Below are 24,265 nucleotides of genomic sequence, written 5' to 3' on the forward strand. Positions count from 1 at the left end.
ACAAAAGCCAGCGCTGGGCAGGTTTCCTCCCTCCCTCCCAGCTGTTATCTCTGGATTTTTGGGCACTGGCTTCTCCCTAAGTGTCAGCCACCCCCATTAACCCTCACTCCAGGGTTAAAATCCCAGGTGGAATTTGTGGGATGAACTCTGGGGGTGGACGTGGGCTTTGGGCAGCCTCTGGGACCTGCTCTGATTCCTTCTCCAGCCTGCAGGAGATGGCAGAACTCATCCTCTCAGCTTGCCAGGCTGGCTCCCCGTGCTGGAAATCAGCAGCCAGCACATCCCAGGTGCAAGGAGCGGCCAGGAGAACCCAAACAAAGCAAAAACCCAGGGAAATGTTGTTACCCCCTGCCCCACAAACCCACCTGGGACCCCCACACAGCCAGAGACGTCTTTAACACAGCCCTTGGGAGGCTGAAACCACTCAGCTGTAAGCAGGAGGCAAAATCAAACTTTTTAATGGTGCATCCAGACAGGAGAAACACAGCCAGGCCCCCTGGCAGCACCAGGGCCATCCAACATTTCTCTCCATCCATTCCCTTCCACCCCAAGCTGACCAGCAGGGTCATTCCTGGGAATTCCACAGCCAGGGAGGGGCTGGGATACCAACCTGGAGTTTCACAGCCCCTGCAGCATCCCCATCAGAGTCTGGTGCCTCCAGGAGGAGATCCAGCAGGAGATCCAGCAGGAGATCCAGCAGGAGATCCAGCAGGAGATCCAGCAGGAGCAGGTGGGGCTGTGGGAGCCTGCCCAGTCCTTGGGGAATGGGAATGATCCCTGCTGGAGCCAGAGGCCACAGCTCCCCCCGGGCTCCCAGCACGGTTACGGGTATTTATTGTATGTGCTCCTATTTTCCTTTCCTGGTCCAAAGATTCGGGATTTCCTCTGAATTGTGTGAAACCACCGCAGCAGCAGGGCTGGCCAGGGACTCCTCTCATGCTGCCCTGGATCTGTGGGGGAGTGAGACTTTGAGGAAAGCAGAGTGTTGGTCACACATTCCCTGAAAAAAGCAGCTCGAGGGATGAGGTTTGTTAAGGCAGGTGGGGACAGCTCCCCATGGTGGGATCAGGGAAAAACCCTCCCTGTTCCCTGTCCACACAGCCCCACCCCGGGAATGCCACCTGTGGGAATGGGAGAGACTGTCCCAGGCCTTGGTGTCACCTGGGTGTCCCCTGGGAATGCCAGAGCCTCCATGGACACCCTGGACACCAACGCAGCAGAGCCAGCCCAAAAAATAAATCACAAATAAACGAAAATAAATCACAAAACACAAACAGTGTGGTTTAGGACAGATCAGGCAGCAAGTGACAGAGATTTTGATAACTGCACTATCAGTGCAATTTGCTTGTCTTATCCTTTGCTGATTTAGGGCCATGTAAAAACCAGGCTCTGTAAAAAACACCCATTTTCTGGTCACCTGAGCTTGGGTGCTGTCAGGCTGCTCTTTTTTTTGGCACAGAAAAAGCTCAGTTTGGCTGCTGAGGAGTTAAACAGAGGCAAATGGCAATTTGCTTTATGCAGCAAAGCAAGCACAGAGGGCTCAAATGTGTGGAAAGCAATTCCACCTCAAGATGTGCTACCATTCCTCAGACCCAAACCTCCCTGCACAGGAGAGAGTGATGAAGGAAAAGCTGTCAAATGTCCAGGTCAGCCAGCACCAGGCTGATATTGAACCAGGCTGGGCAGTGCAGCTCTGCCCACAACATTCATCTGGAGAGGCCAGGTCTCACCAGGCTGCTGACAAAGGACTTTGTGACACAGCAGCAGTGACTCCACTCCTGTAAATGACTTCTTTGTTCAAACCTGCTGCTCCCCTCACATTTCTGCAGGCTCAGGCTTATCAACCCAGCCTCTATAAAACCAGACTTAAAGACTGCTGTCTTTAGGATGAGGCACCTCTTAAGTCCTAAGCTGTTTCCACCCAGGGCAAGCCACTCTGTGGGCAAGGGCCAGCTGCTTTTTGATTTCCTGTGACCCTGCAGAGGTTTGAATGCACCCTCTGAGGATTTACCGAATAAAAGCTGCACAGCTTTTGTAAAGGTGAGCTAAGAAGAGAAGCAAATACACCAATAGATCCTGTAATTGCTTCTCCAGATGAAAAACAGAGAATGAAACTTCTCTTCTGAAGTTAACTCCTCTGGCTTCCAGGGCTGGACACGAAGGCAGCCCTGAGTGTCTTGGAGCTGATTCTCAGAGGTTATTTATAAGCGAATTTAGTGCTGGGATTTGTTGTGGAAAAACCAGATCCTGGCAAAAACGTGTCTCTGTTCCCATCCAGCTGTGAAGCAGGAAGAAAGGCCAGAGAGGCTGTAGGTGTGTGTTATGGGTCTGTGAGTGTGGACAAGATCTGCTCCTTTGCAGAGCTCTGTGCCCAATTTTGTGTGTCCAGAGCTCTGCTTGTCCAGATGTGTCCAGCCTTGTGTGTGTCCCCATCCCTGTGTCCATCCCTGTGTGTCCCCATCCCTGTCCCCACCCCAAAGTCCCCCAGCTCCCCCCCAGCTGGGAGTGGTGACAGCCAGCGGTGTCACATCTGCCAGGACACCCCAGACCTGGCACTGCTGATTGCTCTGTGACACATGTGTCCTGCAAGGTGGCACCTTCAACACTCTCTCCTGAATGGAAAACAAATCCTCTCCAGCCTTCCCTGTCTCCCTGCTGCTTTGGAGGTGCCAGGAGGAGAGGAAAGTGCTCTGTGTCCCTCAAACACCCAGATCACCCTGGTTTTGGACAGGGAAGGGCTGGAGGGAAATTCGGGGATGTGCCCTGGGGGGCTCTTGAAACTTTTGAGCCATTTCCAGCCTGGGGAAAGGGCTGAGCACAGAGATCTGTCAAACCTCCAAGAGGTGACAAACTCCTGTGGCTCTGACAGGAGAAGGTGCAAATCTTCACCAGGATGAATTTTGCCTGGAGAGAGCTGGAAAAAAAAAGGATGTGAACATTAAAAGCATTTCAGAAATACCTTCTACCTCTTTCCCATAGCAAAGCTGGGAGGTGCAGACAAATAAAGGCAGTTTCACAATTTGTACTTGCAGCTTTGGGGATTGTATTTGTAGTTTAACAGCTCCTGTCCTTAGCAGCTGGAACCTTCTGTGGACAGGGCTTGGAAACACTCTGAAAATGCCAGTTATTCCCATTTCATCTCCCAGCACATGCAATTTCAGTTGTTCCTTAGAAACCAGTACAGATGGTGCCTTACATGCTTTGGGATGCTGCACTTGGTGCAGAAGCTGGTGCTGCTGCTCAGCTCCAGCGTAACAAGGATTGTTTGGGGTGGATTGGGAGGTGGAAGCCCTGCACCATCACTCAGGTTGAAAATCTCATTCCTTTCAAAAGCAAAAGCTGGTCTGTAACACCATGGAGAGACACAGGGATAACCCAGAGACAGCTCTGACACAGAGCTCTTCACAAACACTCCTGCCATGCCACAAACACGTCACTCACTCCAAGAGCCCACCCTGCCCACGGATGTTTCCAGCTCCACACGATGCTCCTGTCCTCCAGGTGAGGCACAGACACCCCCTGGCACACAGCCCAACCCTCCCCACAAGGGAAGGGAGTTTCAAACGGGTTTCTTTGGTCTTGGTTTTTGTTTTATGCAAGCAAAGTTGGGAGTAGCTGAATGCTGGGGGGCAGGGGGGGCTGGAAAAGCTGAAACCAAACAAATCACACCAAAGACAGAAGTTGGCCATCAGCTACAGGCAGCAGCAGCAGCATTCCCGGCCATGGGGGGCTCTTCCCAGTGCTGGAGAAGCGAGCTGGGGTGGAAGCAGGTGAGGGCAGGGAGAGAGCTCGTTTGGAGCTCAGGAAGCCTCGGTGCCGCTCCCGGAGCACACGCCGGGTGCCTGGGCTCCTGCTTCGGGTATCCCATCCCATCCCATCCCATCCTTCCCCATCCTCCTGGGGAGCGCAAAACGCCGGCACAGAGCCCTGCTGGCCTGGAGAGCCGGGGCTGTGCGAGGAGAGGAGCTCTGCAGGGCGAGCTTCGAGAGGAGCCGCGTTTTGGGAAACAGCATCACCCGCAGAGCTGAGCCCAGCACAGCCCCGGTGTCCTCTGCACTGCAAGCGAGGCAAGCGAGAGAAAACAAGCTCGGAGCTGCTGAAGCAGGAGGCGAATGTGAAGCTGAGATGTTTGAGCTCTGCTCTGCTCCTGAACCTGCTCAAAGTGTGGCCCCGCAGCTCTGCCTCTCTCGTTCTCTCAGAGTTCTTGGGGTTTTTTGTGCCCTGACTGGTTCCCTCCCTTGGGTGACAGAAGCCTGGTCTCTCCTCACCCCGAGAGGGAAGGAAATCCTCAGTGCAAGAGGAGCGATGCTGCTGGGTTATTCCCAGCACCGTGTCCCTGTTCCTGCGGGACGAGCGCCGCTCCCAAGCCGCTTTTCCCGGCTCTAATGGCATTTCCCGGCTCTCTGGAAAGGCCCCGGGATGTGCGGGGATCCCCGGGATGTGCGGGAGCCCCGGGATGTGCGGGGAGTCCCGGGATGTGCGGGGAGCCCCGGGATGTGCGGGAGCCCCGGGATGTGCGGGGAGTCCCGGGATGTGCGGGGAGTCCCGGGATGTGCGGGGAGCCCCGGGATGTGCGGGGAGCGCCGCTCCCGGCCCGCGGCTCTGCGGCCGCGATCCCTCCTGAGAACCGCCCGGAGCCGCTCCCCGAGCAGCCGGCAGCGGCCCCGGCTGGCCCGGCTGTCCGTCTGTCTGTCCTGGGTGTCCGTCTGTCTGTCCTGGGTGTCCGTCTGTCTGTCCCGGGTGTGTGTCTGTCTGTCCCGGGTGTGTGTCTGTCTGTCCTGGGTGTGTGTCTGTCTGTCCTGGGTGTCCGTCTGTCTGTCCTGGGTGTGTGTCTGTCTGTCCTGGGTGTGTGTCTGTCTGTCCTGGGTGTCCGTCTGTCTGTCCCGGGTGTGTGTCTGTCTGTCCTGGGTGTGTGTCTGTCTGTCCTGGGTGTGTGTCTGTCTGTCCCGGGTGTGTGTCTGTCTGTCCTGGGTGTGTGTCTGTCTGTCCCGGGTGTGTGTCTGTCTGTCCTGGGTGTCCGTCTGTCTGTCCTGGGTGTCCGTCTGTCCTGGGTGTGTGTCTGTCCTGGGTGTCCATCTGTCTGTCCCGGGCTGTCTGCCTGTATTTCCCGGTCTGTCTGTCTGTCTGTCTGTCCCGGGCTGTCTGTCTGTCTGTCTGTCTGCCGGCAGCCCCGCTGTCCCCCCGCGCTGGGAGCCGGGCAGATCTCCGGCTCCGGGAGGATTTCCCCCCGTGTTTGATCCCAGCTGGATCCGCCGGGAGCAGCCCCAGCCGAGGACCCTGCGCTCACAGGGAGCCACAAAGGGCAGAGGGATTTTTCCAGGACAATCCTACATTTTTTGGGTGGCCTCTGGAGCCCCACCCCGTGCTCAGCCTTGGGAGAAGGGTGACCCCGCTCTGAGGAAAATGATTTAAAATGCCTTCAGATGCCTTTTCACTTCTTTTTATTTAATTCCATAAATATTTTCATAAGGCTCAGTGTCTTTACAACACTTTTTTAAACACTTTTTTTTGTTTGTTTGTTTTATACACACAACTTTGACACTTGTTTGACAGGGTCAAACAGTCCAATATAAACAAAATAATAAAACTGGCAAGTGCGGATCAGCTGGGTTACCAAAATCCTTTTTTTCTTTTTTTTTTTTCTTTTTTTTTTTTTTGCTCTTACTGTTAAAACCCCAAAAGCACTAAAATATCAGTATTTGGCTTCAAACTAGAATTTTAAAAACCTTTTTTTTTTTCTTTTTTTTTCTTTTTTTTTTTTAAATTCTCTGCTACAAGTCCCTGTCGTCATAGTGCCTTTAAGCTCCTACAGACTCTTCTTTTCTTCTTAAGGAAAAATAAGCTTGGTGATGCCATGCAGAACTTACAATAGCTACTAAATATACATGTTCCCTGAAATGTAGCTGCAATGAAAAGATGACAGAGCATAAAGAGAACAAAACCAGAAACCCAAAGCACCACAGTGTACTATCAATAACATTGCAATGGACAGCTGGTGCCCATCCAGAAACTGAAACAAATTTCAAATATATTTCTCTATGTAGTATTTTCTATTTACAACTGTTAGATGCACCTAGGTTGGCTCTTGTTTGACTTTTTGGAGAGGGTGGGGAGGCGAAAGTCTTGAATTTAGATCCTCTGTTCTAGTGTCTAGGTTAAGGGTAATGCATGTCATTTACCTAGGGAAGAGGGTTTCTTTTTATTTGTCTTTTTTTTTATATATATATATATATATATATATAGATTCAGCCAGAGAAATACCGTAAACATGTAAGTTTGTTACAACTCTCTTGTTTCTGCATATGGAATGGGAAGTGGGTTCCTCCTGTCTGGCATTGGAATGAAAAGTCTGTACCAGATGCTCAGTCAAGTCACCCCCATCTGCACGGGCGCTGCTCCCACGCGCGCTCCAGCCCCGCTCCCTGCTGGGACAGCCACAGCAGTGGGACAACACTGGGACCCAGTGCTGCTTCTTCTTTGTGCCAATGCTCCATCTCCCGCAGCACCTCGGCAATTTATGGAGGGCAAGAGCTTTCTTGAAGGCCCGAGAGCCAAGCCCCTCGTCCCTGCGGCCGCTGTGCCAGCGCCAGCACCAGCGGCGCTGCCCCGGGCGGGCTTCCCACTTAACAAAGAAGCTGCGAGTCCAACAAGTGGCCTTGTCAGATCTTGATTTATGATGCAAATAATGGTGTGGCGGTGGTGTTTCTTTTTTCCTAGTGCTGAATATTTAGGAAGCATCTTCTCATAAAAATTATGGATGTCTCATTCTCACTCTCTGAGGCACAAAACAGTAAATGAACAGGCTTAACTAATGTGCTCGTTACTTGGTTTTTTTTTCTTTTTTTTTTTTTTTTATCCCTAAGCAATTAAAAAGGCAAAAGGAGTAAGTGAAATTTTCATCATGTTGACAACATTTTGGAATCTCTCTCTCTTTCTTTCTCTCTCTCTCTCTCTCTCTCTGCCTCTCTCCAGCCATTCAGAAAGAGTAAAACATTTCATTTAACTGACGAGAACCCATCTCATGCACTGCTTTAAACACCCATTCTGTTAAAGAAACAAAACAATATTTGCTACGTATCCCATATTAAAATCTAGCCATAAAAATGCAAAGATACAAAAGAGCATAAAAATAATTTCTGATATAAAATTGGGTTGCTTCCTGTTTGGGATTCCTGGTGTTTGCCTGCTGCCTGTCACAGAGGGACCACTCCTCCTCTCCAAAACACAAATCTGGCTTTGCTGGTTATTGATAGTTTCTAGATTATTCAAAAGTATAAGTGAGCTTATTTTTGGATTTAAATAAAATTAATTCCGCCTTTGTGATATGCCCTGAAATAAAACAGGCTCCATGGAAACAATGAAATCACACTCTCTGCTCTTCCCATTCATTTGGAATTCTTAGGGGCAAAAAAAAAAAAAATAAAAATGTATCTCCACACTCTTTGTCCTGGGGTGCTTATGTGGTGGATCAGATTCCAAAGAAAATGACAAATACCGTGATCAATCACTTCATCCCTCATTTTCAAAGGAGCTTGCAGAATAGCTCTGCAAAGATTTCAAGTTCATCTTCTAAATCTGGTTAAACAGCCTCATTTGCCCTAGGAAAAAAAAAAAAAAATCCTTCTCCTGACAATGGTCTGTTTTACAAGCTTAACCATAAGCTCCTGCGCTTGCCAACAAATGTACTTAAGGCTGAAATTGTAGGAAGGGTCTTGAAAAATAGAGCTGTGAATCTCCAGAGGGAGAAAAAGAGAGAGAAAGAGACCGGGAGGGTTGGGCTGATCCATCACCCCAGCCCCACCGTGCCTGGACCATGGCACAGAACCATGGGAACGCCACAGCTCCTGCAAGGAGGGCTCTGCAGCTCGGCTTTAACCTCAGCTGGGCACTGCCAGGGCTGGGGCCAGGATCCTTCTGCTACCGGGGCAGAGCTGGGGGGACCTGGCCTGGGCTGGGCCCTTGTTCTTGGGGTCCCTGCCCCTGCAAATGGCAATCAGGGCTTCGTTAGGGTGCTGCTGTGCGGGCTGAGGGTGGCCAAAGGATGGGACCTTAGTTCCTGAAGACGGAAAACTGGCGGAGCCTCGGAGCCAATTTTCCTCTCTGCAACGGAGGCGTGAAGCCATCGGTTTTTGAGCTTTTATCTTTGCATGGAAAACAAAGATAGGAGTGGGCTTTTCAAGTGTCTCAGCTTGAAAAGAAAATAAATCAAAGATAAGCCCACAGAAACAAAGCAAAAAGAAGAAAAGCCCCCGATTCTCTTTTCTCAGTCTTACTCCGAGCGTGAACAAATCACACCGAATTGAGAAAAAGACAAGTGCTTAAAAAAACGCAAAAAAAAACCCCACCAACTGAGGAAAACCCATCTCTCACTTCCTAAACAGCTGCTGGCCCTTCTGCTGGGTTTCACCTGCCCACGAGAGAACAGCTAAAGCCAGAGAAATACTGCGCAGCACAGCGGGAGCACAGGGAGCACATCCAGACAGGCACGAGTCGGAGCAGGGGATGCAGCACGGGGACAGCCCCGGGCCGGGGACTGGGGACAGCCAAGGGAGGGACAGAGAGGGAGGGAGAGGGAGCAGAGACCTCCCAGCACTCCAAAAAACAAACAACACCCCCCCCCATAAATAAAATCAAAGGAAATATACACCAATGTAGTCCATGAGGAAGTTCCATGACGGAGTCACACAAGCGAGAAAGCATTCTGGGATGCCAATGACGACTCGGATGGGAATGAAGGAAAACAGGAAAAAAAAAAAAATAACAACAAAAAGAGATGTCCAACCAATGGAGTAAAATAAAATAAAACAGGTCACATGGTTAGAAATCATTGGTGCTTCCTAGTATCTAGTAGCAGATTACTTCCCAAAAAGAACAAAAAAAAAAAAGTTTTTGGTCCTTCTATATATATACATATATGTATATATATTATTATTTTTAAAATGTGTGTATACATATATATATGTATATATATTTAGTTGCAACAGTGCTTCTCCGAAAAAAGGTCCATCTATAAATATAATTTTATTTATTTTTATTTTTTAAATTTTAGTTCTTTTAAGTTAAAATTCTCCATCTCTCTAGGTATTATTTTTTGAATGGTGTTAACCTGCTGAAGTTTTGCCAGAATGGTGCCTGGCTGCGTCTGGGTTCGGTGAACTCGAAGACCTGGGACTGGGATATGCCATCTGTCACCATGTATTGTCCCTGATTTAATGGATCCTGGGGTGGTGGGTAGGCTGGAGGAACCGACTTGGAGTAGCTCACACCTGCATCGATGATTGGGGGGAAAAAGAAACAGATCAGTCAAAGAGCAATCGGGTCAATAGTCGTTCTTCGTCATGCTACTGCTCCTTATCGCTCCTTATTGCTCTGTAACCGGGTCCCACGCGCCAGCACGTGCCAGGGCTGGCCAATCTCCAGAACCTGCCTGACCTCTGGGCTCCGAGGCTGCCTCCCTACGCCAAAGCTCCACGGCTGGGACAGATCCTAGGATCCATTACTTTTGTTGGGCAGAGTTCTGCCCGCCCTCATGGAAAAGTCCTGTGTGAGCGAGGAGAGCCGCGACAGGCCCTGCCCCGCCGAGGCCAACTCATCCCGCTCGGATCGAACGGCTCCTGCTCCGAGCTCCTGCTCTCCCTCCCAGCTCCCAGCTCTCCCTGGAGAACAGCCTTGCCCCGACATGCCCCGCTGACCGGCCCCGAGCACGACCCCGAGCGCTGCCCCGCTCCGCTTCCCGCACGGAACGGAGCAGGGCTGCTGTGGGAGAAGCCCTGCCCTGCAGGGATGCGCCTACACAGAGGGCAACTCCTTCTTTTGGGACATTTAGGACTTTTCCATAGGGTTTGTTCTCAATTCACCAGTCTGGTCTCAGCCCAAAACCGGCTGCACACAAGGCAGAAAAGGCTGACTCTGCTCAATCCAAACTGGCAGCAATGGATGGCGAGGCCACGCTTTTAGGGCTGAGATGTTCAATTCCCACACAGCAGTGGGGAGAGGGGATGCTGCCCTTGCAGTTTCCCCACGAACGAGGGGCCTTCAGCGTCCTGCTGTGAAGGACGGCGTGTAAAGGGTGGCTCGGGGTGACTGAAGTGGAACAGAAAGGATGTGTGTCACCACCAGAGCGCAGCCTACAGGGCACAGTGACACAGTCTGGATGTCCTTCCCCACAAGGACAACCCCTCCTTCAGCCTCGGGGCAGCGGGGCCGGCTGGAAACCGTGACTGCAGGAAGGAGAGAGGAGCAGGGCTGTGGAGCAGCTTGCTGTAAGCTCTGGCCATCTCTGGATCATGCAGAACTGCTCTTCCTTCTGCAGGAGGGGGCCGTCGCCTCCCCGGGCTTTAACCACAGCAGCGAGGCCACTGTCCCCGAGCAGCTCAGTGTCCTCATCTGGACAGCGGGACGGCATCCCCCACCTACCTCACAGGAGGGTTGTGAAGCTAAATTAATTAATGTTTGTAAAACACTTTGAGATCCTCGGCTGGGAAGGTGCTGGAGAAGGCAAAATACGGTGATTAGCACCCAGGTACCAGAGCAAGGTGTGCACAGCAATGCGGCTCCTACCACACACAGACACACCAGCGCTGGCCGGGCACGGACGGCGGCACACGACGGGCACTGACACACAGGGAAAGCCTCACGAGGGCACCCACAGAGCTCACCACACAGCTTGGCCAGGTGCTGCTCGGGCAGGCTGGGCCTCTTTGGGGTAGGAGCTAAGGTGTGTCTGGAGGGAAGAGGATTGATTCGCTTCGCCCTGCTACGGAATTTAGCGATCGAGGGTGAAAATCCTCAAAAGGTTCAGACCGAATGGAGATGTCTTGAGTACGTCTAACTGATTTCTCCTTCTTTACTGTATTTTGTGCAGCTCTCTGTCCACTGTAGAGAATAACCAAGATCATTCCTCACAGTGGGCAAAAACCGCTCTGCGAATCACACTCGTTAACCTTTAACGAATTAATCACAATCAGCATTTCAAACTTACTTGGAAAGATTGACCTGGAGATGTTCTGCATCTGTACCTGCATGCTGGAATAGCTCCTCATCAATGACTTCTCTGCTCTGCCTTCCCAAGCTCCTGTCTCCCAGCTGCAGAGCCGAGGGCAGCCCCAGAGCTGTGCCCCTGTGGGCAGGGGCAGCTGCAGGAAACCTGACACAACTTCTGCACCACCCTCACTGCTACAGAACTCCAAGGAACAGTTTGAATTCCAACCACTGGGTGACTGAAACCCACCAGGGCAGGGCACTGCTCTCTGCCCACCTCTCCCATCCCTTCTCCTGGCACTGTCCTGCTCTGAGCTGCCCATCTCCAGGCTGGCCAATGTGTGGCAAACTGCAGAGGACAAACTCCAGCCCTGAGCCCATCCCGGAGTGTTAACCTTCTCCTGGAGGCCACCAGCCCTTGGCCAATTTTCCCAGCAGAGACTGGTGAGGGATTTTAGGATCTGTTACAGGTCCCTTACATGGCTAGAGCTGGGAAATAAATCTGCTTTGGCTCTCAGACTGACCAGGAAATTACCTCAAAGGCAAACAGTCCTTGTTCCACTAAAATTGCTCATGTTCTACAGCAGAAGAGCTGTGAATCTAAAGCCGCTACTGGCAGGGGGGACACAGAAATTGTTTTTAGCTTTGGAAGTCCTTAAAGCCACCTTGCTTTAGTGACATGGTCCCATGGCTTTGGCATCCTGCAGCTGGGCTCTTTACTGCCTCTAAACCAGTCTGAGGAGAGTAAACTAACGTATTTTTTAATGATGATACAAAATGCTAGGAAATCTCCTGGATCAGCAAAACGCTGTGCACTTGGGAAGCTGAAGAAGTAGAGAAAGGACAGTCTGGCTGATGTCCACTGACAGTGATGGAGTTACTGCAAGGAATGGAATCCACAGCCTGTCTTCTCCAAAAGGGAAAAGGGCAGACTCACCTGGCCAGATCACTACCAAACCCCGTTCAGTTCTTTCCCAAAACTCCTGAAAAATGCCTGTCCTTGCTTGGAACACACCCATGCACAGCCTGCCCTTCCCTCGGTAAAGCAGTTCTTCCCACAGATCTATGTGTAGCCCTGTGGAGCTGGGCTACTGAAACCAACATCTGGGCTACTGGCACCAACATCTGGGCTACTGGCACCAACATGTGGGCTGGATGAATGCCAAAAGCTCCTGACTGCTCCTATTTGCATAAGCAAAGGTTTCACATTTCTCTGGTTTATCCAATGGCCTGAAGGATCAAAGCTGTGGATCTCAAGGACGCGCACCATGGCCGTGTGTGTGGGACATGCAAATAAAAACCTTTGTGCTCTGGTAATTCCAGAACTCATTGTTTCCTTGTGGAACTGTGAGACAGCACTTCGCCATAGCTTGAGGTGCCCCAAGAATGACTTCTCAATTTCTCTTTTTCCTTTTGGGCATACCCATGTTCTGGAAAGCAGAAACTGGGAGGGGAAGATTCACCTAATCTGCACATCCTCAAATCCTAAGGAAGAGCAATTTGGGGAGAAGCCTGGCAGGCAGGTATTTTTCTGTTCTGCTCTGAAGTGGTTTGTTCCCTCATCAGAACTCGGGGCCATTGTGCAAAATTGTCTCTTGAGGGATATTTTTTTAAAATGCATAACCAGAACTCCGCTGCAATTCACCAGGAAGAAACGAGCAAAGCTCTTTCCCAAGGCAATTTTGGGCAGAGTGGCGAGCGGAATTCAAAGCACAAAGGGAAGAATCGATGGATAAGGAACCATCTCCAGGCACAGCAGCCAACTCCACCCCACGGGCAGAGCTGGAGCTCCTTCTGCTGGTTCGTGCCTCATTCTGCAGCGAGGCTGCAGCTGCAAGCAGGGATGGCTCACAGGGAGGGGCTGGGGAGAGCTGCTCACGAGGAGAACAAGAAAATTCCCAGATTCATAATTTGGCTAGACAAAACTGGTGAGAGATGCTGCGCTGTCACTTGAAATCATGTCTTTTTATAGCACCAGGCAACGTCACTCGGAGCCTTTCAGATTTCTCAGCTCAGAAGGAAACAATTAAAAAAGACTTAAAACTGTCTCGTTTTTCCCTTCTAGGTTGGGGTGGGTTTTTTTGTGTTTTATTTTTTGGTTTTTTTTTTTTTTCTTTTGAGGTTACAACACGATTTCAGCAGCACGTGAAGCATGCTGGCAGCATGCTGGTCACCCACAGGCAATCCACAGGGACTCGTGCAGACGGATCATCCAGCAGGACACGGCCCCTGCCCGGGCTCACACGACACAGACACGGAGAACACGCACATCTCCTCCACATAACCATGGAAACTTGCCTTACAAGCTGTTTACTCCATCCTCCACCTAGGAGATTTCAGTTTATCCTTTGATCAGCAGCTGTTTCCCAGGCTTTGCCCCCACCCCGCTGTCCGGGTCTCATTTAGCAGAGCTGGGGAGGGGACAGTGACATCGCCACCCCTGCTGGCACTTCTGCCATGAGGAACCTTCCAGCTCCTCAGAGCTCAACAGCAACTCAGCCAAATTGCATCTTTCAGGAAATGCCCAGAAAGCCACAAATTCAGTGTCCTGAATACAGTAACCCCCACACGTGGGGAAGCCAGGGATGCGCCCCCAGAGCGCTAATTGTCGTGTGGTTAATTACTCCTGTCACAGCAAAGAGTTTAGGTTAAAGAAACGAGCAGAACTGGCTGGGTGGGTCCAGCCCTTTGCCCTCCTCAGCACACTTCAACAGAGGATCTCAAAGCACTGCCCCACCACTGCCTGGGCCACGCAGGGCTGGCAAAGGATGATGTGCCTGGAGCTGGCTGTCCCCGAGGTGAGGATGGAGCTGTGAACAGGAACCCTCTGCCTGCCCAGGCAGTCCTGCATCTCCTCCCTCTGCACCTCCCTGCTGAACCACTAACTCTCACTTTGCTGCTTTTGCCCAGCTCCAGAGGAATTCCAGCGGTGCCTCAGCCACGGCTCTGACACAGCCAGGCCTTCACTCCAGGCCCTGGAGTTTCCAGGGATGGTTCTGCTGAGGAGAACATGCCTTAACTCCTTTTTCTAACCACCAACCTCCCTTCTCTGTTTAGGAGGGAGAGGGCTGGCTGCAGCTTGAGAAATGCAGGAGGAAACAGTCATTTTGATGTTCCCCAGACAACCACAACATCTACCTACACACACTGAGCTAACCCGACCCTCTGGAGGCTATTCATCAAGTCTGCTGCTGCAGCCTGATGTCATTAGAGCAGACATTAAGATAATGATTCCTCGTGTGATAAGAAAAGCTAATCGAGGCAAGATGGAATAAATGATACTGGGGTTTTATCCATCAGAGCTGGGGGAAAACTGATTTCTGCCATCCTGTGTTTGTACAGCCTCCCTCTCCTGCAGCGCCCTGCAGGCTGATCACACAAACTCTGTGGGTTTCATTGATAGGAAAGGATCAGTTCAGCTTCTGGGGAGCAATTCCTTCCTCAAACCCCTCACCAAACTCAAGGTGCAGGAGTATCTGGGCTCACAAACTTATTTCAGATGGAATCTCACCATGTCATTGATGTCATCACCTTGGCTCTCCCCACTAACACCTCACCAAAAAACTGCCCCGGGGGACTTGCTCAGCAAGTGTCACCAGCACCATCCTCAGAGGCCCCTCAGACAAGGATTTATTCCTGATTTGCCTCAGATCTGGTTCCTGGAGGAGGCTGAGGACTGCAGCTGATGCCACCAGTGGGACGGTGCTCACGGACCCACATGTAGGGTCTGGATTGTACAAGGAATGGGGTAAACTCTGAGACTGCCCTGAATCTGTGGGGAAATACCACTGACAACACGATCAGCTCCATCCCCTCACCTCCCGTGCTGTGAAAGAAGGGAAGTGACCCTGATTATCTGAAAATGCAAATGCCCCTGATTGTTTTCCAGGTTGGGCTGTGCTTGCTCAGGCTCCTGCAATCCCCCGAGGCTGTGCCTACACGAGTGAATCCATGGGGAAACACGGCAGGGCCACGTCAATCTTGTCAGGCAGGAAGATACAATAAAATGGGATTAAAAAGCCGAGAGAAGCATGGGAGGGACCCTGGTCAGTTCTGCAGAGGTGCTGGGAGAGCCTCAGGTGCAGAACTGTGGCAAGGCAGAGAAGCTGCTGCGTGTCTGGGTCAGGGTTTTTATGCCATAGCTGGCTGTGAGCTCGGGTGATCAGAAAGGAATAAATTAACAGGAAAACCCAGTGATTCAGAGGGTGTTTGGTGACAGGCCAAGGCAGTTCGTGCTGGCTGATGATTTAACCCCATGATTTGCATGGCTGAGTGCTCACGGGCAGGTTTAGTGACAGCATCTTTCTCAGGTGATGCTGACTGAATCTCTGCTTACCCCATCCCAGGGACCTGTCAGGGCTGAGGAGCCGCATGTGCTGTGGGGCTCAAGAGCTTTCCTGAGGTGGGAAACACCCCCAGCTCACACTAAAGTCACTTCTTTAAATCTCGACAGACATTCCCTTTTCCCAAAGTGGGAAATGGTGCTTTAAGGAGTCCCCTTCCTGGAAGGGCCTCAATTCCCTGCCCCCTGGTAGCTGCTAGGAATATGAACAAATATCCCTTCTGTGGACAGGCTGTCCTGCAAGGGGCCAGATGTGGACAGGGCTGGGGATCAGAGAGGGAACTGCAAACACCAGCCCTTGGAGCAGGGATCACAAGTGGCCAGAGGACCCTCATGGAGAGAGGCACTCCATGAGCTTCTGTTTCCAAATGCCTAGAAATAGGAAAATTACCCTGGATTAAGCTTTGTCGACATTAAGGATGGACTGGAGATCCACAAGGGATCCATTTTCCAGGCAGTTTCCACTCCTTTAGTCAGAGACAGGCAGAAGAGGCCAGTGCCACCCTTGTGTGCCTTGGTGGGAGCTCTCTGCACAGAGCCTGTGCCTGGCTCACGCTCAGGGCTGCAGCGAGGGGCTTTTGTAAGATAAAACAAATACATTTCTCCCATTATTTCACTACTTCCAGGAGACACCAGACTGAATTCTGTTCCCAGTTCCCTCAGTGCCACTGAAGGAAGATGAAGAGCAGCAACCAAGAGGCAAAATCTTCAACAATCAGCGCATCAACCAGCCCTTTTCTCTGTGAGGTGCAGAGCCAGCACTGCCCATTCACTGGATTTCTACTGGACTTAAAGAAGGCAAAAAATTGGTTTGATGCTGTCTTAAGGCAGCTGGTCTAATATAATTGTTTTTCCCCATCCAGTAAGGAGTGCAGATCCTGGGATATTGCCCACCAGTAAGTGGGGCTGGCAGGGAGCCTGGCCCTGCACACACTGCTGGCCAGAGCTGAGAGCCTCGAGGGGGCTGCTGCCCCACACAGCACCCTCAGCTGGGCATCAAACCCTTCTCAAAACACTGCGGGAATGTTCTCACTCCCTCACCTCCATAAAGGTCCTGTTAGTTTCAAAAGCAGAGTTTGAAGGTTTCTTCTGCTGCTCTCAGCTGCTCTCCCCCTCTCCTGCTGCAGCCAGCAGAGGTTTAAATGCCTCCTTCTCAAACACATGCCAGCCATCTCCAGAGCAATACTTCTGGGAGGTGTGGTACAACAGTGCATGAAATAAGCAGCAGTTTATACTATTTGAAAAATGTTTTTCTGCTTCACCTCTAACAAAGTTGATTGCATTTTCCATTTCACCTCCTTCACGGCTTTTCTCTCTTCCTTAAGTGTTCTGTGACAGGGGAATTACCATGGTTTCCCATTTAAGAGGTGCAGGGAACAAGTGAGATAATCTAGGAACAAGTCTGTAATAGGCATCCTGTGGCACAGGAGCTGGGCTGGCAGCACCTCGAGCTGCTGAGCTGCCAAGCCCTGCCTGCTGCAGCCACTGAGACCAGCCTGCATTTAAATAAATAAATGCTTTTACTGAATGCAGTGACCTGTTCCTCCTTCTGAAGGGCCTCCCTGCTTTTCAGGTATAACTGATGCTCCAAAAGCAGCTCCAAGCCCTTTCCAAGGCTCCTGTGGTGCTGTGGGAGGGCAGAGGCAGCAGCAGCCCCCAGCCCGGGCACACCTGCAGCCCCAAGTGCTGCCAAGGTCTTGGCAAAATAAAATGTTGTCAATATCTGTAAAATGCATAGGGTAAGATTTAAAAAGTCAATCACCCAATCCAGCTCTCAGGAGTTTCCTCCTACCTCCCTCTTCTGAGCAGTGCCAGCAGCTCCCTGCTTTGGCAGCCTTGTGCCTCTCGTTGGGTCGTGGGCACAAGGCAAACCACAGAGTAACAAAAGAGGGAGTTCTCAGTGTCAATATTTAATTTAATCAACCTGAGACTGAGCTATGATCACCACAGTGTAGGGCAAAGCATTCACAGCTACCATTTTAATGACCCTATTTGTTGTTTTTCAGATTTCACGTCCTAAAACCAACCAGGCTGTGCTTAACTCGGTGCTGGGGTGAGACTGAACTTCTGTCTGGCTCGAGGACTTAATCCCGTAAAAAGAACTGCCAGTGCCACAGCCTAAGCTCGTTTTTCACTAAAGAAATGCTGACTGCTGTTTTAGGAGCTAATGAATTTCATAGTCCGAGAAGCCCGAGATAACAACCCCTCCTTTTTCATCCCAGAGAGAAAGAGAGAGAAAGACAAAGAGAGCAGACAGAGAGCAATTGCTGTGTAAGACACAAGTCCTGTCAGGCAGATTGTATTTGTCAGGATGCAAGTCCAGTGATTTACGTGGGAATACTGGCAGGCATGCTCAGGCACCTCTGAACTGTATCACTTACTGGCTGAACAGCACAGTTATTAATTAATACCTCTATTAATTAATAATATAATGAACTGAACAGCTAGCAATAACTGAACCTGGTTTTGTCACGGCAGTCATGCAAGTCAGGCTCTCTCAGTGTGCAGCTCCACGAGCCCTGTGGATGCTCCCATGCTCAGGGACAGACATGCAGGTGCTGAGGGGCTGTGACAGGGGCACAGTGTGAGGCACCTGGGCCTGCTCTGGGTGTGCACACTCTAGAACATCTGGCCAGGAGAGTTTTTAGAGAACATCTCAGGAGACAACAGAAGAAGTTAGTAGAGAGGAGAAGACTGATGACAATGGAGAGACACAGCAAACCAAGGAGTTCACAGCTGGCCTGGCAAACCACTCCTGGACCAGCAAAGCCAGTAGACAACACACAGGTGAGGCAGAAAGCAAAGAGCTCCTTCAACTTCTGCAAAACCCCCCCAAAACACCTGCACAGAGCGGGGACCAACCTGCCTGCACCTGACCTGAGCCAAGCCTCGAGCAGCTCTCTCAAAACCCACTTGTAGGCCTACTTGTGCTATGGTACTTTGGTAACAAATCAATACATCCATGACTGTGTGAAGCTTTGGAGACCTTGAGGAATGACCTCCCTGACCTTCCCTCTGGGTTGAGTATTTCCAAAGCTGTAGCTGCAAGAGTTATTGCGAGAGAGAATTAACGCTGGCTTTGGCCAGTTGAGACTCTGCCTAACGCCAGGCAGGGCCTTGCTCAGCTGGCTGCAGCCTGCCTGGCCGGGGAAATGAATCTGACATTCCAGAGATACCATGTCTTTACTAAAATACTTTTGTTTCCTAGAGTTGATGCTACTGTGCTGGCTTAAAAAAGTTACAGGCAGCCCCAGGGAACAAGAGTGTCCCTTTCCTTTCCAGCAGCAGGAAAGGGGTACTCCCTCCCCAGTTCCAGCATTTTAGCAATTTTTTAAATTTTTTTTTTTGCTAATGGGAGACTTTGGGAATTAGCAGAACCTCTACACACCTCCGCACTCACTCCCATTTCAGCCTGAGATAAACAACTGAGATAGATTTCTGCCCCCAGGGACAGCTTCTGGACATCAGACTGGAGACACGAGATCAAATTCATCTCTGGTGCAGTTCCACTGGCTTTCAACCACCTTCGACCAGAGATTAATTTGGCCCACAGATACATTAAGGAAGGATACAAAGCACAAACGGTATTTGATATAAAAAGAGAAGGGAGGGGGAAGTTGAGGGGATGCTGGATCCTAACCCAGCAGGATTCAGCCCAGCCCGCTCCACCCTCACATCACCAGGCACAGAGCGTGTTGCCGGTTACCTTTTTGCTTACTGACTTTCTTTACTGTCATTGCCGCTTGCCGCTTTTGATTCTCAGAAATTTCAAAGCCTGGAAAAGGGAACACGGCAAACACAATTCAGAAGGTTGCTCACAAAGCCTCATTTCCTTTTGGGGAGGGGGATGCTCTGGGTGTTCTACTGAAAAGCAGAAATTCCTTGCAGGCCTTCCTTGGCCTCTTTCTAATCTCACTCGTGCAGGGGCTGGATGGAAAGTGAGATTAGAGGAGTTTTTATTTTATACATGTTAAATATGCCTGGTGCTTCAGAGCTGAGCGACAAGCTGAGCCTGGACTGACACTGGCCACGGTCAGTTTAGGGGCTGGTGCAAGGGAAGGGCTGTCACTGCTGCCTCCCCTCTGCATGAAACATCCTTAACCAGAGCAGGAGGATGCAGCCAGGACACCCTGAAGGTGGGTGGCCAAAGAGTTCCCTCTCCCACACACCCACGGAGCTCCAGGCTTGAGCTATGGGCAGAATTTGTTTATTGAGGGCCAAAAAGAACAGTACCCGAGCTGGAAAGAGACCTATTCATGGCTAGGAGAGCAACCAAGGACATGTCAACAAGGCTGAACTGTAGTTCTACCACAAAGAAAATGTGGGCTCCTCCACCCATTGGGGCTAAATTAACCACTACCAACAACCTCCTGTCAGATTCATTTCCACATTCCTCACCTATCTTTTCATCTTCTTTTACCATCTTCCTTTCTTCTCTGAAAGCTCTAAGCCATCGTAACTTCTCCTCCAGTTTCTTGGCAAAGAATAAGTGCATTTCCTCAGTCTCCTTGTTATGCAGTTTGAAGGCATTCTTCATGCTGACATTGAAGTCATCATCTCTCCCATCTTCTATATCCACCACTTCATATTTATCCATGTCTATGCGCCCTTTGTAATACAGGATATCCCTTCGGATCAGATCCTGCAGAGGGAAAGGGAGACAGGCATCATGGGGAGAGCTCATGGAGCAGGGAATTCCTGGGAGAGCTGAGGGAGAGAAGGAAGTGATGGTGAGACCTGGTCAGATCCTTCAATTCCTGGGAGAGAGAAGGGAGAGAAGAAGTGATGGTGAGACCTGGTCAGATCCTTCAGTTCCTGAGAGAGAGAAGGGAGAGAAGAAGTGATGGTGAGACCTGGTCAGATCCTTCAGTTCCTGAGAGAGAGGAGGGAAGGAAAGAAGTGATGGTGAGACCTGGTCAGATCCTTCCAGCCTCACCTGCTGTGAACACATCTCTTGCTGGCCAAACAGGGCAGACCATGGGCAGAGAGGAACAAAACACACATCCTTGAGCTGCAAAATTCAGTTTGTAGGCACAAAGGAATGCCTCTGAGTGGGTGACATGTTCCAGCCTTTCCACATGGGACGTTTTGCTCCACAGGGTGAGGAGTGGGAGGCACAGGCCCAGCGGGGGCACAGCACCAGTCTGGAGCCAGCACAGGATGCCCAGATCTGTTTTCCACACACATTCCCACACCCAGGGGGGACTGGCCTCTGCCCCTTCTCCTTGGGACCCATTTCCCATTCCCACTCACTGCTGAGAAACCACCCTGATTCTCAGCTCAAAGCACTCCTAATCTACCTCTGGTCTCATTCCACTCTGGATTTAATCTCTTGGTCCAGCCTAGCTTTTGCTTTTTATCTCTCCTCGATGATTATAACCTTTTCAATCAAACCTGTTTATGCTCATCTCCTTTCTCAGCTGGTTATTCCCTGTCTTTCAGCACTAGCTCATTTCTCTGCCTTCTCTGGAAGGGAAAAGTAAATTCCCCACTGGCCCCACATCTCTGTGCCTGTTATCTCGGGTAACAGAAGATGATCTGCAGAAAACAGAATGTTAATTCTCTAGTCATGGCCACAGACAGTGATTCGATTTATTAAAAACCAAATTCAGCAACACACAATCAAGATTTCCTTCCTCTAACCACTCTCAAAAGCAATATTTAGGTATATTAAATCAATTTCACCTAAACAACTTTGGATTTTTCAGAGTGCCCTAAAGATAAATGCTATGTCAAAGGATTCATTTGAGAGGAAAAATGAAGGCAATGTACAGCATTTATTTATTGAAATAATATTTAGCAGTGAGGCTTTTTCAAGATAAGCAGTAGGTATTATTTTAAACAAATTCATCTTGGAAAATAAACTCTAAATCATAACGATTTAGCAAACTTGCTCATGAATCTGCCAGACAGTATTAACTATCCCAAGACTGGCCAGAAGCTCACAGGCTTTAAATCCTGACTCCTTCCTTTGGAACGCTCTGGGCAGGGGTGGGGAGGAATTCCATTAATAAATATCTTGTACAAAAACCTTTCTATGGTGTAGGCCTGGAATAGTGACAGTCCAAACCATAAGGAAAAGGTATTTCAGGCTGAACAGGCAACAGAAAATCTTTTTAGTCTCGTCCTGACTTCAGGAATTGCTCCTTTCCCTCGGCGGTGCTGTGAAAGAGAGCCACGTGGAGCCTGATCAATCAGCTCAATACCACACACAGGCTTTGATGGGAGGCTGGGGCTTGCTCTTAGAGAGAACATTTATCTGCACCACGTTCTCCAAAAAAAACCTGACACCAAATCTCCCAGGAACGGGGATGTGCTCCTTCCATCGGCGGCACAGCAGCCGCTCCCCTTCCCACTGAGAACTTCCAGAGCCAGCCCCACGGAATGTCTGCTGAGGATCCAGTGCATCCTTCCAGGGAATCTTCATGATTGTGGAGAGATTTCCTCATACAGGTATTACAAGAATCAACAATCACAAGCTCTGAAAATCTCAGGCTCTGTGCACTGCCTCTTTCCTTACACACACTAAATGTTTAATGTAAGACGTTTCCCCTCTCTTATCTCCCCAATTTTGAGTCAGAAAACATCATGAGCTGTTTTTAACAGTGAATGCTTCACCAGCTTTGTGCTTCCCGAAGACAATCCATGGGTTTGGACGTGTCTGACTGAGCTGCTCCACACATTTCCCCTCCTGGGATGCAGCAGGAGCTGTCCCTGTCTCTGGTGAGGCTGCTGAGAACTGATGTGAGGATAAAGGTGCTGCCCAGGAGTTCCTCAAGGAGCAGCAAGGAGAAAATGGAATCCTACAAGTGCCTCTGGAGATCAAATGGCCCCACAGGTTATTGCTGGTGAAAGGCAGGAGTGGGGAAGAAGGAGCTCAGCTGCAGAGGAGGAAACGCTGCAGTTTGGCCTTGAGCTGAGCAAGGGAAAGACAACAGCACAAAGCTCCTGGCTGCCACTTCCACTGTCATTTGGAGAAGGAAATTCAATAAGGACTCCAGAAGAAATGGATCATCTTTTCTCCCAATGCTTCAAAAGAAGGAGCATTCTACACTTGTTGGCCATAACTCCACACTGAATAAAGAACAGACACTTTATTCCCCACACAAACATCTCATGAGCAGCACGTGCCTGGACATGGAGGACTTTGCTTCCAGAAAGTTCAGTCCACAGATTAACAACTGTAACTGGATTATTTCATTTTTAATGGGCTCAGCATCTCCTATCATCATTCTCCCTTCTTCTTGCCAGCACTCAGTGAATGGATATTATCTCCCAAACTGAATAAACTTGAACACCCGTAGTAGGGGAAGCACAATAATGATTTGATCCATTTTATCACAGCTTTTAAAGAATAACAGACACCACTCAGCTCCTTAGTGAAGCAGGGCCCTCTTCAAACACCTTGCACTGTACCTGGGCTCAAGAAAATGAAGGTGTTCATCTGCAGCAGCCAGCAAACAGGGCCAAACTCTTGTTTTAATGAGCTTTTTATGCACGTGGAGAAGAGGATAGAAACTGAGAGAGCACCGAGGCCATGAAGGGATGCTGCCTGTGTGCTCTCTGCCAGGTGCAGCTGCAGTGCTCAATGTGAACCTGTTGCTCTTCACACCCCTCTGTCCTTTTCCCAGCATATCCATGGAGTCAAAGAAAATGTGAGATTAAGGAAAGCAGCTGTGAGGCTGAGGAGGGAAATGGATTGTTCCACCAGCCTGGTGTTAGTACTGCGTGGCAGGAGGACAAAGCAGATCCGTGCACAAAAATGCATTTTATCTGCTACAGAAGCTGAGAGGAGCTCTGGCTTTGTGGGGGACAGGAATGCTGCTCCTGCTCCTGCTTATCCAGGGATAAATGAGAGAATTAGAAGGAGAGAAATGAAAAAATTATTAGTCTCTAGGATATAGCTCTGTTCACAGGCTGGCTCAGTTTGGTCCTGTTCATTATCCTCAGCCAGGGTGACCATCAGCTGCTCTGCACTGGCCAGTTCTGAATGTCACACAAGATTATTTCCTGTAGTTAAATCAGGCAAGAGCTAGAAAACATAAAAACCCCCAAAAATACTCTCAAAACCTTATCAGTGGGGAAAGGCCAAAGAAATGAAGCTGTTTAATCTAGAAAGGCCATAACTAAAAAGGAATGTGCTGTTGGTATTCCAGTATGTGAAATGTGAAAGCTGCTCCTCTTTTAAGGTGATCAATTATTCTCCATTTTGATTGTGGCTTGGCTTAATTTACCACAAGGGAGAACAGGATTAGAAACTTGGAAAAAAAAACACTTTCTATCTAGAAGAGTAGTTAAACCCTAGAACAGACAAAATAAGGAAGTCTTGGGATGGCATTCCTGGGGGATTTTCAAAAGAAGGTTAGACAAACATCCATCAGAGATGATCCGAGTGTGCTTAATCCTGCAGAGGGAATATCTGCTCTCCTGGGCTCCCTCCCAGCTCTGCAGCTGGCTGGTGGCAGAGGAGGTGACAGCTGGAGCAGGTAGGATGGGCAGCACCTGGTGCAGCGTGGGGACAGCAGCACAGACCTGCAGCTCTGCAGAGCACCCAGCCTGCCTGGAAAGGAAATGGATGCATCTGGGTCATTTGCACTTATTTGTCTAAATATGATCTTTTTTTACCCTACAGCTTCTACGATTTCCTTTTCTTCCCCTCGCTGAGGTTAATTAAGCTCTTCTGAATAATGCTCTGCAGTCTGTTCACGTAATCTGTACTAAGGATTCACAAGGAAAAGATGAAGCTGAAGAAAGTGGTTTGATGAGAGCACAAAGGCAAGTTCTGACTGGTTACATAAGCCCCCCACAGCTCTGCTCTCCGGGTTCTGTGCTGGGCTTGTGGCCACGCTCGGGGCTGGCCCTGCCTTGGGACCTGCCAGGGCCACCCCCATCACCGTCCCCTCCTGGAAGGGGGAAGGTGACTTTATAAAGAAATCTCTTACA

General features: G+C 50.0%; 1 protein-coding gene across 12 annotated transcripts in view; it reads right to left on the reverse strand.

Moving 5' to 3' along the window:
• Positions 1–529: 529 nt before the first annotated feature.
• Positions 530–24,265, reverse strand: part of ARHGEF9 (Cdc42 guanine nucleotide exchange factor 9) — a 197,029-nt gene continuing 173,293 nt past the window's right edge. For 8 of the 12 annotated variants that reach the window (XM_088062773.1, XM_088062771.1, XM_088062770.1 and 5 more), the window contains 3 exons: positions 19,721–19,964; positions 19,029–19,097; positions 5,375–9,266 (listed from right to left, as the gene is read on the reverse strand). In XM_088062773.1, the coding sequence (XP_087918899.1) occupies positions 9,085–9,266; positions 19,029–19,097; positions 19,721–19,964 (495 nt within the window). In that variant the 3' untranslated portion in view covers positions 5,375–9,084. Of the gene's footprint in view, positions 951–5,306; positions 9,267–19,028; positions 19,098–19,720; positions 19,965–24,265 lie in introns of those variants that run through there. The other 4 variants (XM_014256478.2, XM_088062765.1, XM_014256477.2 and 1 more) reach the window with 4 other exon arrangements.

This window comes from Pseudopodoces humilis, chromosome 15 (assembly GCF_049639895.1).
Source record: "Pseudopodoces humilis isolate 2021_Gansu_Grassland_sample_001 chromosome 15, ASM4963989v1, whole genome shotgun sequence".
In the NCBI taxonomy this organism is placed as follows: domain Eukaryota; kingdom Metazoa; phylum Chordata; class Aves; order Passeriformes; family Paridae; genus Pseudopodoces; species Pseudopodoces humilis.